Source organism: Manis javanica, chromosome 1 (genome assembly GCF_040802235.1).
Source record: "Manis javanica isolate MJ-LG chromosome 1, MJ_LKY, whole genome shotgun sequence".
NCBI lineage: Eukaryota > Metazoa > Chordata > Mammalia > Pholidota > Manidae > Manis > Manis javanica.
The window spans coordinates 168,249,738-168,265,106 of NC_133156.1; the positions used below are offsets into that span (position 1 = coordinate 168,249,738).

General features: G+C 41.9%; 2 gene segments (V, D, J or C); one reads left to right on the forward strand and one right to left on the reverse strand.

Annotated features, from left to right (window-relative positions):
• The window catches only part of LOC118971267 (immunoglobulin kappa variable 2-28-like), a 628,396-nt gene that overhangs the window by 370,348 nt on the left and 242,679 nt on the right, over nucleotides 1-15,369 (forward strand).
• Nucleotides 8,037-8,774, reverse strand: LOC140847846 (immunoglobulin kappa variable 3-15-like). The segment is given in 2 exon segments: nucleotides 8,037-8,449; nucleotides 8,672-8,774. Coding segments are annotated over 2 exon segments (501 nt in total).

Genomic DNA, 15,369 nt, shown 5'->3' on the forward strand with positions numbered 1-15,369 from the left:
CTGGCGCCGGTCTCAGGGACCCACTCACAGGTCTTACTGTCCTGTTTTCCTTGTATCCAGGGCCCCGCGCATGCACTGTGTCTGCACTCTGGTCCAGATGGCTGGGGCTGTGTGTTCAGCAGTCCTGGGCTCCCTCTCCCTCCCTCTCTGTCTTCTCTCCTCCCGCTGGGAGCTGGGGGGAGGGGCGCTCGGGTCCCGCCAGCCGGGGCTTGTATCTTACCCCCTTCGGGAGGTGCTGGGTTCTCGCAGGTGTGGATGTGGTCTGGATGTTGTCCTGTGTCCTCTGGTCTCTATTCTAGGAAGAGTTGTCTTTGTTATATTTTCATAAATATACGTGGTTTTGGGAGGAGATTTCCACTGCTCTACTCACGCCACCATCTTGGCTCCCTCTCTCTGAGTTGCATTTTTATACACAAATTACACCACTTTTCTCCTCTATTATTATTATTTTCTAAAATTTTTTTTGGTATCATTAATCTACAATTACATGAAGGACATTATGTTTACTAGACTCCCCCCTTCACCAAGTCCCCCCCACATCTTCATTCACAGTCATTGTCCATCAACTTACTAAGACGCTGTAAAATCACTACTTGTCTTCTCTGTGTTGCACAGCCCTCCCCGTGCCCCCCCACTATACATGCTAATCATAATGCCCCCTTTCTTTTTTCCCACCTTTATCCCTCCCTTCCTACCCATCCTCCACAGTCCCTTTCCCTTTGGTAACTATTAGTCCATTCTTCGGTTCTGTGCTTCTGATGCTGTTTTGTTCCCTCAGTTTTCTTTTGTTCTTATACTCCTCTATTCTTTTTGTATGTAGATTTTAATATAAAACATTTCACATGAAACATTCAAGTAAAATGGACACACCAAAGAGATTCTCCATGATATTGTACGGCTTCACATTGCCCTCTGTATACCACCTTATAGAGTTACAGATTCACCTCATCTTAACCAGAGAAAGCAATAAAGTAAACTCCTTTTTCTGATGGAAACAACAGCAGCAAGGATAAGGTCCCAGGGCAACATCCAGAGTCACCAGTAGCAATGTTAGTACACACTGCAGTCTCGAGCTCATGAGCAGTGTTCCAACCACATCACTGGATGAGTTCAAGCGCTTTCATCCAGGGTACATTTCCCAGCTACAAAGCCCCAAGCCTTATCTTCAGCCTTCCCAGTGTAACTATGTTCCTTTTTCCATCATATCTCTCATCTTAGGGCTGGTGGAAGCAATCTGTCCCAGTAAGATGAACTAGTTTCCATCTCATTCCTGGGCCACCAAAGTCGATACACAGGTGGTGGGACTGTTACGGGGAAGGCTGAGCTGTCACGTCCCAGGAGTTTCCTGCTGGCAGAGCCCCACCAAAAGCAACACAGAAGCAAGTGTTCAGGAGTCCCAGGCCCAGAGCCACCCATACCCCTCCCCACTGTCCACAGGGAATCCTGGTGTTTGGGGCTCCCACCCTGGGAGAGGCTTTCATGCTCTACTCTGGACCATGAATTTGAGCATCATCTGCCTCCCCAGGTCTCACTGTGAAGATGAAATGTGCCCCAGACCTATGCTCACAGCAGTGACTGAATTCCCAGAGACATTCTCAGATGACAAATGAATCATGAGGTTAGAACTCACGTTTAGTTGCCAATGTATAGACAGATTGTGGACCTACTGGCGGTGAGTTTTCACAGACGTGTGCTAGTGGTTCCCCTTGTGGGCAGATGGTCAACAGAAAGATGAAGGAAGCTCATTGTCCACATTAGAGCTCAAGTCAGAACTGCACACCAGTCAAGGGCCAATACTAGTGTGCTTGGAAAAAGTTGCATGGAGCATGGAAAGTGCCCTCTGTTAAGGGGCCTCACTCTTATGTACACAGCAGCCTCAGGGAGATGTGGTTACACTCTCAAGTATATTCATACAAATACACAAACACATGTGTCTTTGCTCTCATTCTCCCTTGAAGGGTTTCCTCGATCTCAGTCCTAAATCGTTTTGCATGTCTTTCTAAGATTTTAAAATTTCAACTCTCACCACAGTTTTTTTCCAGGTCCCTGAATCCATCACCCAGGATATCCAATCCAAAGGACATATACATATCTATTATTTTCTAATTTCTATCAATTTCAATTTCATGCAGTCTAATCATTAATTCAATTGATTATTAAATTGTCTGAGTTGCCTTAAAAGTTTTCAGATCTGAAATCTTAAGCCTGGAAATGATTTTCCCATAGAATCATTTACAGAAATCATATCCTGAAAAAGTTTGCCTCTCCCTACATACCTTCTCTTGGAGAAGCAGTAGAAAGACAGAGGTTGGGGCCAGGTTAGAAAACTGGAGGAATACTACTCAGCAATAAACATGGACAAACTTTCAAAAATATGCCTATTGAGGGGAGTCAGATACAAAAGACCACATTCTATGTGATCCCATTCACATGACATTTCTAGAAAAGGAGAAGTTACATGTCCAGAAAGTAGATCAGGGTTTTCTGGGGCTGATTGAGGGACCAGTGGCTAACTACAAATAGGACCAAAGAAATATTGTTGATGATGGAAGTACTCTGAAGATGGACTGTGATGGTAGATGTTAAAACTGTACATATTTACTCAAATTTATGGAATAGTGCACTTAAGATTGGTGAATATTGCGACATAAATTATATCTTCATAAAACCACTTAAAAAATAGATCAAATCACAGCCCTGAAAGAAAAGAGCTTCATTACATTAGGCTCTGAAAATATAGATGACAAACGTATTAAACCACACAAATAATCAGCCTTATATCAGAGAGGGCATTCTGTCCACCCACAGATAACAGCAACTGGGAATAGTGGGGAAATCATCAGCCCATTTATCAACAAATACTAGACTTCAATACATCTTGTCTTCATGTTGCTTAATTATAGTACAGAAAAATAAACACAAATAAGAATTGTCAGTAGCCATGGCAACACAGAAGCCAGGCATACCCTGAGGCCTCTCCTGAGCCCCCCACACCCTACAAGGTCAGGCCCTGCATTTTGGTGCTTCACGTTGGAGTCCACAACCACATAAGCCATTTATTAGTCACATGGGTTCCTTCTGCCTTTCTTATCTGGATCAGCATAAGTTTTATTTACTACATTGTATTTTCCAAACTATACTAATATAACTAATTTATTTCTACTACCTAACCCTATGCTGACCCTTGTATCCTCAAAAAAATAAATTCAACTTCTGATCAATTCTGTTTACAATTCAGATGAAGATAAATTCAATGACAATAGGAAAATAGGATGTATGCTAGACAGTGATTGGGTGGGGCTTCAGTATTAGATAAGGAGCAGAAAAGGGCAGAAATCACTACAAATAAGTACAAATGGAACTACCTCATGATCCAGTAATTTCACTACTGCATATATTTCCAAAGGCAATGCAAACAAGAATTTAAAGTGATACATGCACACCGTGTTAATAGCAGCATTATTCACAAACAGCCAAGAGTCTACTGATGGACGAATAAAGCAGCTGTGTATATATACACAGTGGAATATCATTCAGCCATGAGGAAGAAAGACATCCTGCCATTTGCAGCAACATGGATGGACGTTGAGAGCATCATGCTCAGTGAGGTTAGTCAGACAGACAAACACAAATACTCTAGGATCTCACTTATATGTGGAATCTTAAAAAACTGAACTCATGAAAACAAAGGCTAGAATGATAGTTACAAGAGGCTAGGGGATTGAGGGATTGGGGATTAATAAATTAAGGGTAAAAATTTGAAACTAGTAGATAAATAGGCCCTGGAGAGCTAATGCACAGGTTAGTGATTATAATAAAAACTACTGTTGACTTCAAAGTTGTGAACTTTAAAGTTGCTAAGAAACTAGATCTTAAATTGTTTTCACCACATAAAAGAAATTATAATTTTGTCACACAATAAAGGTGTTAGCTATCTATGGTGCTAATCATATTGCAACATATAAATGTACCAAGTCAACATACTGCACACCTTAAACTTCCACAGTGTTGTATGTCAAATATTTTTTAATGCTCTTAAAAATGACAAGAAAGAGATAAACTGAGACAACAGGTCCAGAGGGTTGATTTCCCTTGTGGTTGAGGTGGGATCTTACCAAACACAGGCCAGAAACAGGGCTCAGGTTAAGAATAACACTGAACAACTGGAAATATTCCACTGGAAGAGAGTGTCACCTGATCCAAACCAGCCCACCTAAGGGCTTAGGAGTGGCTTAGGACATGGACTAGTATAAACATATGTCAAACAGTAATAATGGAGATTAACTAATAATCAGGTTTTTCTCACATAGAAATTCAGCCATCAAATCTAGAAGACCACTTGTCAGGTTCTAGTAGAAACAGGAGCTGAAAGGCAGAGGAAAGTCAGGAGGCAGATGCCAGTGTATCTGAGGACCTGATGCAGATGCAGTGCATTTGAGGTAGATGTGGAGGGGCTGGTGAGTGGAGCGAAAAGAGGGAGGACTGAGCTGGGGGAGGGTCAGTCCCGGGCTATGGAGGAGCAGAGGTCACTGTCTCTTCTGCAGAGAAGGTGACAGCACAGCCTCACCTCCAGGGCTGCCTCCCTTTGGGAACCAACTGCCTGTTCCTAAGGCTTCCCTTCTCCATGGGCCTGAGAGTGAATTCGACTCAAGGTCTGCTGTCACATGGGCCCCAAACTGAGTGCACTCTTCCTGGCACCTGACATGGGACAGGACTCTGGGACCATCTCAGCCCTGTTTCTGGAAAAGGTTCCAAAATGAGAGATGTTCCCACTTTTTCTGGGAACTACTTTTAGACACTGACTCTTTTACAAAGAATCACCACATGGTGATCAACAAATAGAAATTAGGAAAAGCCCTTTCAGGAGCTGTTATTGAGTCCCACCTTCCCCCTCCTGGAAGCGTTGGAGAGAATCATGTTTCTCCAGAAGGATGGGGGGCACTTTCTGGGGCTGCACATCTGCTTCCTGCGTGAGGAAACCATAGCTGAGGCTGGGCTAAGGTGCTCTGGGAGGTCAGGGTGCTGCCCTGAGAGGTGGGTGTCTTGATGAAGTTACAGCAAACCCTGCCTGGGAGCAGGGAGTGCTGACCACACACCTGGAAAAGTCAGAGATACTGGGGTGCAGACAGGGATGGAGAGCTGGTGCCACCCAACTCTTCTCCCTCCTCAGGCAACAGCTCTCCGTGGACCACAGGGGGGACAGAGGACAGTGAGGTGCTCACCTCCTCAGAGGGCCCGCATTGCCAGGCACCCAAGGAAACCAACTGCAATGAGAAATGTCGACATGACACTGTTATTTAAGGATTACTAGAAAGGATGAAGGATTTGCCTGAGCTTTCATCCAAAGGGCAGGAGAAACGGCCGCTTCGGGTCAAATGGGCACCATCAGGGAGAGTGAAAAACCTTTGTCTGATTCTCATGATCAGGCAGGTTTAATGAACACTTAAACAACCAAGGGCTGAACCCAATGAGGATAAGTTGAGAAAAAAAGTCCTATGTTCTCCTGTTCCTGGGTCACAGCCCCACACCCCCTTACTCATCCCTGTGGAAAGGAGCATCTGGGATGAGGGGCTCCACCTTGCGCAGGCGCAAGGACCCTTGGCCGGCCTGAACCTCCCAGAACTGCTCTGGGTCCTCACAGGAGAGCTGCCTACATCTTAGTGGGACCCGGGCTCCCCGGGGATTATAAGCACAGGAGCCGCCCCCCTCAGGACCAGACATGTGTCTACACGCTGTGGAGGGTCACACCCACCACATCTGGGACCCCGGGTACATCCTCAGGGGCAATTTTGGGCGGGGCAGGTACCTGGGGCTCCCGCCAAGGCATCACCAGGTGCGACCACAACCGGACTCCACCGGCCCCGCCTCATCTTCCTGGGGATTTGCACCAACCTTCCCGCTGTCCACCACAGTGGTCATAGGCAGACAAACCAGTCCCTTCTAGGGACAGGGTCTGAGCCCTTTGGGAGGATGGCAGGCAGCAAGTAGTCTACTGCTCCTGTGTACAGGTAAGAGAAAGTCCCCAGGTGGAGAGTCACCTCAGGGCCAGACCTCCTGCTCCCTCTTCCCTATTCAGAGCTCTCCCACTGACCACATCCTTCAAACAAAACCCCAGTCCTAGGAGAGGCCCACGGCGTCCTACACAGCATGGCCTTTGATCTACTTCCCCCGCTGTCCCCCTTGCACACTACATTTTAGCAACATAGCCTTCCTTCTTTTTCTACGTGTGATCACAGATCTGCCTCAGAAATGTACTGTTTCCTCAAACTAGGACTGTATTTCCTGGAGGTATTCCTATGGCTCATTTCTTCTCTACTTTAAACATTGATTAAATCATATATTCTTAGGGTAATATTGCATGACCATCCATGGGTGGATTGCAGAAACAGGTTCCCCATCTTTATCCCTCCCCCTACCTACGCTTTATGCCATATCACTTTACAGTTCCTGTGTCAAGAGGCAGGAGCTATTTACCTTCTTCTTCAATGGCATCACTTGCACTGACCTAGAATGTGGCAGTGGGACACTGTGGCGCTGTGAAGCTAGGCTTCAGCAGGCTGTATGTGCTCGCTCGCTCTCTCTTTCTCTCTCTCTCAGGACCCTGCTACCTGCCATCAAAGTTGAGAACATCTACCAGATCAGGAGAGACATGAAGCCAGTCACCTAAACAGCCCCAGCTGATGGTCAGCCAGCTACAGAAATGGGAAGGAGACGAAAGAGATGCGATCCTTTGTACATCAGCTAGCACAGAGGTGACCTGTCAGCTAACTTCCAATACCTGAGCAAACCAGCCAAGGACAATCAAGCCTGGCCCATATTAACAGAACCTCTCAGCTAACCATAAGCATGACAGCAATAAAAACACTGCCATCTTGAGCAACTACACTTTTGTGGGTGGTTTATTACATGACAATAGCTAACTAATACCTCATTTGATTTTAAATGTCTCCTCTCAGCCAACAAGGTTTAGCCCTGGCTTTCTTTATTTTTCTTTGTAGTACTTACGAAGTTGTGGATTGTCTGTCTCTCCCAAATGGACTGAAAGCAGATATTTGTGCTCTTGACACATAACATGCATGCAAAAATCATATCTTGAAGAAAATAATGGCATGGATTTCTTTATATCAGTACTTTGATTATATTTCTAATTACTGGGAGAAGATTTCATATAGACTAGTGTTCAGAGGAGACCGGTGAGGTTTGCAGCAATCGTTCCTGAAGCTCAATTTCATTATTTAACAAGAAGGGGAAGGAACAACACTGAAATGACCAGAGTCTTCCACTTTTAATCTGGAATGGGCAAGTTAATTATCTGTTACCCAAGGAATTCAATTTACAGCATGCTTAGAGCCACTAATTCCTTCACTCACAAATTCAACAGATATCTTTAAGGGAAAGCTGAGAAATTTTGAGACAAGGCAATGAGGAACACTATCAGATCTTTCTAGAATGACAGCTGAAATAATTACAGAATCACCTTGTAAGAATAAGCACAATGGAAAGAAATGGACTTAACAACAAAGGGTGGTACAAAACGGAACAGAGTGGGAGAGCAGCTGCAGTGACAGTGGCCAGAAAGGCTTGGCTGGAAAACAGGGTCCATGGAAAGGAAATGCAAGGGAGGGATGCTGCATGTTATGTGGAAGGTTTTGAATAGGAGAGGCCAAGGGTTTGCTATTGGGAAGATCGAGAGTTGGAGGGTGATTGCACTTATAGAAGGAATTCAGTGAAAATAAGGAATTAAAATAGAAATGTGCCAGTCAAGGAGGAACAGGGAAGAGAGACTTGTTCCACCAGGTGTACAATTCACAGGACATGCTGAAAGCGGGTGCCCAACCTTCCTGGCTCACTCAGGGGATCGGTCCATTGGAAACATGCACGTCCCTATGGCACAACTCCTGACAGCATTTCTAAGAGATCTTTAGACTGTTGTTCTTCAATGATCTCCCACAAAAAGGGATCCAGAATAAACCAAGTGGCTTAATTTTCTCCTGGACTCTACCTACTGCCAGGAATCAGTCAGGAGGTGCGCCCTCTTAGAAAGATAGAGGGATGTGTGTGTTCAAAGCTGTGCTGGGAGGAAGCAGCTGGCCCAGCAGGGATGCACTGGCCCGCGGCCCTGGGGTTTGTGTTCGAGGCTGAAGCACTGTGGGAGGATAGCTGTTACCCTGCTGGCAGTAATAAGTTGCCAGATCCTCAGCCTGGGTGCTACTGATGGTGAAAGTGAAATCTGTCCCAGACCCACTGCCACTGAACCGGTCGGGGACCCCGGATGCCCGGGTGGATGCATAGTAGATGAGCAGTTTTGGAGCCTGCCCAGGCTTCTGCTGGTACCAGGCTACGTAGCTGCTAGCACTTTGACTGGCCCTGCAGTTAATGGTGACCCTCTGTCCTGGAGACACAGCCAAGGAGGCTGGAGACTGGGTCATCACGATGTCCCCGCAGGCACCTGCAATCACAAATGGGTAAGGATGACACACACACATACACCACTTTATGCTACGCACTTTGAAATACGCCATTTTAAAAATAGGCTTTCTGATGACACTGCACGCCAATACAAAATTGAGCCTGTATTGGAAATAGCCAGTATTTCTTATTACATCTAAAAAATTTTTAACTCTTAAGAGATATTACTCCAAAAGGATTGTGTCACTTCTGAATTTCTCACCTGTGACCCAGAGCAACAAGAACATGAGGACCTGCGTCTGTGACACCATCTTGCTGCCCCTGCCTGCCTGCTGCAGCTCAGCTCCCATGGCATAGGCCCCTTTTATAAACCCTGAGCAGCTGCTCTGGGCCTGGAGGGGTCTATGCAAAGTAATCAGTCAGCAGAGAAGTGAGTTTCATAAGCCGCGGATCGTGAAAGTCTCCACTGTAAACCACGAGCTAAACACGCCATCACTGAGGTGTAGTCGGGTGACTAGAAAAGACACACAGCTCAACACAGAAGCTCTCAGATTAACATTAGAGGCTCTAAAACTACAAACAGCTTGAAGATCTAATGAAGAGCTTCTATTCAAATCCAAAATGTCTTTAAATGGGTTCAGTTTCCAGAAATGATAGGCTATGTTCTTCCTATCAGCAATCCTAGGGAAATCATGAAACACACTGGGGATAAAAGGAAGAAGGGTGGGAGGGAGGGAAGCAGAAGGGAATGGAAGGGACAAAAAGAAAATGCAGATATTTGGGCCCAACTTACTCTTAAATCTATGACCAGAACATGTTGGATCGCTGAAGCCACTTTTATCCTAAATACAATGTAAAACTTCAAACACTTAAGCTTGGGTTTCAGGGCCACAACAATAGAAGATGGGCCCAGGACATCCTCATGTGGGACCTAATTTGAGCTGGGGGACAGAGGGACTCTAATCTCCAAGAAAATGAATAAAAGAGACACCAGACCCTACCGTTCCCATAACCACAGGGAACAGAAAAGAGTGCTCCAAGTTTGCCCCAGGAAAGGAGAGGACAAAAAACAAACAATATTTTGGGGGGAAGTTATGGCCAAAACCAAACCTTGAAAGGATTTTTACTCCATGTATAGAAGGTTTATGTGAGCCTGCCGCTCTCCACTCTTAAAATTTAGGTGAAGCCCTTCCTACTGCTGAAGCTAGAGGGCATTATGCCAAGTGAAATAAGTCAGGCAGAGGACGACACCTACCATGTGATTTCAACGAATGGTTGGCGGCCAGAAGGGAAGAGTGAGGGGGATGGGTGAGACAGGAGGAAGGGATCAAGAGGAACAAACTTCCAGTTATAAAATCATTCATGAGATGAAAAGTCCAGCATAGGGAGTATGGTCAATAACCCTGTAATATCTCTGTATAGTAACTGTACTTCTCGTGGTGAGCATTTTGTACCTGGGCATAATTGGCACCATTTTTACACCAGACACTGATATGTCAACTATCTTGCAAACAAAAAAACATTCCTATGTTATAGGGGTGTTGTGAGAACTAACTGATACAAGACATGTAAGGCCCTCAGCAAACACTGCTTTGACGTCAAGTAAAGAGATAAAAAAAATTTAGCTCGTGTCATGATTGTCACGATGATTATTTGATGATACCGCAAAGAAGTTCAAATTGGAAAATACTGTATTGTTTCACTAGCTGAGGGCTGACTTAATTAGTGCCAAACCTAATACATTCTCTCTCTCTCCTTTCATCTGTGTCTTGTTTATTTATTTGTACCGTCTCCTAATGTCATGGTAACAGTATGCATCCTTATAGATTTGTTCCAAGAAAATTCACTCTTCCAATTATTTTCTTTCCAATTTTCATTAGTGTTTATTTACTTGAATCCCTGCCACTAAACACTCATGTTACCATTATTTTCTATTTTCTCCAATATGAAAAAAAGTTGACTATTTAACTATTTTTTCTACCACTCTCTCACTTATTATTAGTATTATTGTGGGTGGTAAGAAGACAATGTTAGATCTACTCTCTTCTTGAACTTTTAACTTTATAATATCATATTGGTTGTTTTTTAATATGTCCCTTTTTTGTTTTTGTTTCTAGTAAGGACACATAACGTGGGATATACCCTCTTAACAAACCTCTAAGTGCACAATACCTTACTGTTAGCTATAAGCACTGTGCTGTACAGATCTCTGCAATTTACTTATCTTGTGTAACAGTAACTTTATAGCCATTTAGCAAGAATTCCACATATCCCCCTCCTGCTCCCCTTATAACCACTATCTTATTGTCTATTTCTATACATTTCATCATTTTAGATGCCTCAAATAAAGGGAATTATGCAATGTTTGCCCTTCGGTGACTAATTTCAATCAGCATGGTGTCCTCTAGATCCATCCATTTGTAGCAAATGTTAATATTTCCTTCAATTTAAGGTTGAGTTAGATTCCCTTGTATATACGCACCACATTCTCTTCATGCACTCACCTGTCAGTGGAGTTGACAGGGTTGTTTCCATATTCTGACTCTCATTAACAATGCCACAATGAACAGAGAGTGAAAAACTCTTCAGAACCCTGATTTCAAATCATTTGAATATATACCCAGAAGATTGCTGGATCATATGTTAGTACTATTTCCAACTTTTTCCAGAACTCCATTCTATTGTCTGTAACAGCTGAAAAAATTAACATTCCTTTCAACTGTGTTCAAAGGTTCCATTTTCTCTAGAACCTCAGCAACATGTATCAACTTTTGTTTTGTTTTTTGCTATTAGCCAGCCTAATAGGCTTGAAGTCTTTGCAATTTGCATTTCCCTAATAATTAATGATGTTGAGCATCTTCTCATACACTTGTTGGCTGTTGTATGTGTTCATTGGAGAAATGCCTATCAAGTCCTTTGCCTATTTGTTAATCAGGTTATTTGTTGGCTTTGTTATTGAGCTGTAGGAGTTTCTTATGTATTTTGCATATTAATCCTTATCAGATATATGGTTTGCAAATATATTCTTCCATTGCGTAGGTTGCCTTTTTACTCTGTTGATTGTTTCTCTTGCCGAGTATTGACTTTCTAGTTTGATGCAGTTCCAGTGGCTTATTTCTGCATTCGTTGCCCATGTTTATGGTGTCATATCCAAGAATCCAATGCTAAAACCAATGTTATGAATCTTTCCTCCTGTATTTTCTTCTAAGAGTTTTGCAGTTCAGTTCTTACATTAATTTTTTGAATTGAGTTTTGCATATGATATTAAATAAGGATTCCATTTGTATTATTCTTGTTTTTCTCTATTCTTTATTGCATGTGGGTATCCAGTATTCTTGACACAATTTCTTAAAGTGATTATATTTCTCCATTGTGTATTCTGGACACCTTTGTCAACAATCATTAGACCATATGTGCATGAGTTTTATTTCTGGGCTCTTTATTTTGCTTCATTGGTATATATGTCTATCCTTATACTCATACCATACACTTTTGGATATGGTAGCTTTATACTGTTTTGAAGTCAGTAAGTATGAATTATTGATCTTTATTCTTTCTCAAGATTTTTTTTGATATCAGGATCCTTTGTGGTTCCATATGAATTTTAGGATATTTTTCTATTTCTATAAAAATGAAGACACTGGGATTTTGTTAGACATTGCATGGAATCTGTAGTTTGCTCCAGATAGCATGGACTTTTTCACAATATGAACTCTTCCAGTCCATGAACTTAGAATATCTTTCAATTTATCTGAGTCTTTTATAATTTCCTTCAGCAGTGTTTTATAGTTTCCAGTGTATATATTTTTGACCTCCTTATTTAAGTTGATTCCTAAGTAACTTTTGTGGTGCAATGGTAAGTAGTATTGTTTACTTGTTTTCCTTTTAGATTATTTATTCTCGAAATAATAAAAAGCATATATTAAAAACTGACAACAAACATACTCTGTGGTGTAAACTTAAAGCATTTCATATAAAATCAACAACAAAGCAAGAATACTCACTATCACTGCACCGATGCAAAATAATACTAGAAGTCCTAGCCAGAACAATTAGGCAAGAAAAATAAATATAAGCATTCAAATCAGAAGAAAGAAGTAAAATTATCTCTGTTTACAGGTGACATGACCTTTTATGTAGAAATCCCTGACAATTCCCCCAAAAACAAGACTGTTAGAACTAAAGAACAAAGCAAAGTTGCAGGATACAAAATAAATACTCAAAAATGAGTTGCATTTTTTTTATTTTTATACTTGATTTATATGTGAATCGCACATTTCTCCCTTATAATTATTGTTATCATTATTATTATTATTTTTAATAAAATGCTGAAGTGGTAGATAGATGCAAGATAAAGGTAGAAAACATAGTTTAGTGCTCTAAAAGGGCAAATGTAGATGATCAGGTGTGTGCCTATAGACTAAGTATTAATCCAAGCTAGACAAGGGCAACAAAACATCCACGGATGCAGAAGATTTCTCTCAAAACAGGGGGGGTGGGGTTCTAAGCCTCACCTCTGTTGATACCCAATTTCTCACCTGTTGGCCCCCCTGTGACTGTGCCTGTCTTAGGTTGTTCCTCCCTTGAGGAATCTTACCCATCTCTGGCTAACCAGTCATCTTCCGGGGCCATACAGGGAAATGTTAAGTTAGTAAGTGAGAGAGAAGCAATATTGTTTGAAAGGGTTAGCTTTTTACTTCCTTGCGGATTTATGCACTGTGGCTTTTATGCCCAGCATTTGTCTTGAGGTATCTTTACCACTTGGAAGAATTATGATACTCAGTAATTTCGTTATGAGGCATGAATTCTACTTATGGGTTGTAATTAGGAAGGAAGAAGAGAACCTTTAGAAGTAGCAGACAGAAGAAAACATGGGAAGATTGATTATTTCTTTGACATATCTTCCTGTAGAGTAACTTAAGCATGTATAGGTTTTAAACTACTAATTAAATTGCGCACACACATTAACATAATAGGAATACAGTTACATAACCAAAGCAGACCTACAATTACCAGCCATCTCCAGTGAAACCAAGAAAACTAGTTGGGCATCCTAGGCATTTGTGAAAACTTATCAATGATATGATAGATATTGTCTAACTGAATTTGAATATTTTGAGAAAAATCAGACAAATTAAAACAACACATTCCTGGGAACTGTTCACATCCCATATGTTCTTTTAACAGTAGATAGTCTGTAGTTGCAAGATTTTGGTGCACTGCAACTTGCACTTCTCCTAATTCTTGGTTGAGTTCCAGCAGTATAGATCCAGTCAAATTTGTTGTTTCACTGTATGCACAGGCCAGCTTAGATATCTCCTTCTTCATTCCCATTGCAAGTCCAGGAACCGGTGGGATGAATGCAACTACAACTGCAACAGTGCCAGGATCTTTGTTGACGTTTTTTGTTGTTCATCTTCCAGAGAATGTTGATGTTGGAAGTTCTTCTTCATATTGTATGTTAATTCGTTTTCTGGGTAGCCAAATTAGGCTTTGATCCACTGTATAAACACAAACAAACCCTTTGCCCACACTTTGATATGCCCTTTATATCATTGTGAAGAACTTATTGGAGATTACCAGACAGGAACTGCTTTTTTTTTAAGAGAAAGGAATATTATCAGAAAAATGTACTTCCATAGCTGACCATCTGATACCCTTTAAATGATCAAAATTAAGGATATTTAAAGCATGCTTTAATCATTGATTTACAGTTAGTTTTATCCTATCAGGGAGTAATCCCCCTTTTATTCCCTTTTTTTGTTATCATTAATCTACAATTACATGAAGAACATTATGTTTACTAGGCTCTCCCCTATACCAGGTCCCCCCCCAACAAACTCCTTTACAGTCACTGTCCATAAGCATAGCTAAATGTTGTAGAATCACTACTTGTCTTCTCTGTGTTGCACAGCCCTCCCCTTTCTCCCACCCCCCCCATTATGCATGCTAATCATCTTACCTCCTTTATTCTTCCCCCCCCTTATCCCTCCCTACCCACCCATACTCCCCAGTCCCTTTCCCTTTGGTACCTGTTAGTCCATTCTTGGGTTCTGTAATTCCGCTGCTGTTTTGTTCCTTCAGTTTTTCCTTTGTTCATATACTCCACAGATGAGTGAAATCATTTGATACTTGTCTTTCTCTCCCTGGCTTATTTCACTGAGCATAATACCCTCTAGCTCCATCCATGTTGTTGCAAATGGTAGGATTTGTTTTCTTCTCATGGCTGAGTAATATTCCATTGTATATATGTACCACATCTTCTTTATCCATTCATCTACTGATGGACACTTAGGTTGCTTCCAATTCTTGGCTATTGTAAATACTGCTGCGATAAACATACGGGTGCATCTGTCTTTTTCAAACTTGAGTGCTGCGTTCTTCAGGTAAATTCCTAGGAGTGGTATTTCTGGGTCAAATGGTAAGTCTATTTTGAGCATTTTGAGGAACCTCCATACTGCTTTTCACAATGGTCGAACTAATTTACATTCCCACCAGCGGTGTACGAGGGTTCCCCATTCTACACAATGTCGCCAACATTTGTTGTTGTTTGTCTTTTGGATGACAGCCATCCTTACTGGTGTGAGGTGATACCTCATTGTAGTTTTAATTTGCATTTCTCTGATAATTAGCGATGTGGAGCATCTTTTCATGTGTCTGTTGGCCATCTGTATTTCTTTTTTGGAGAACTGTCTGTTCGGTTCCTCTGTCCAATTTTAATTGGATTACTTGATTTTTGTTTGTTGAGGTGTGTGAGCTCTTTATATATTTTGGACGTCAAGCCTTTATCAGATCTGTCATTTTCAAATATATTCTCCCATACTGTAGGGTACCTTTTTGTTCTATTGATGGTGTCTTTTGATGTACAGAAGCTTTTCAGCTTAATATAGTCCCACTTGTTCATTTTTGCTGTTGTTTTCCTTGCCCTGGGAGATATGTTCAAGAAGAGGTCACTCATGT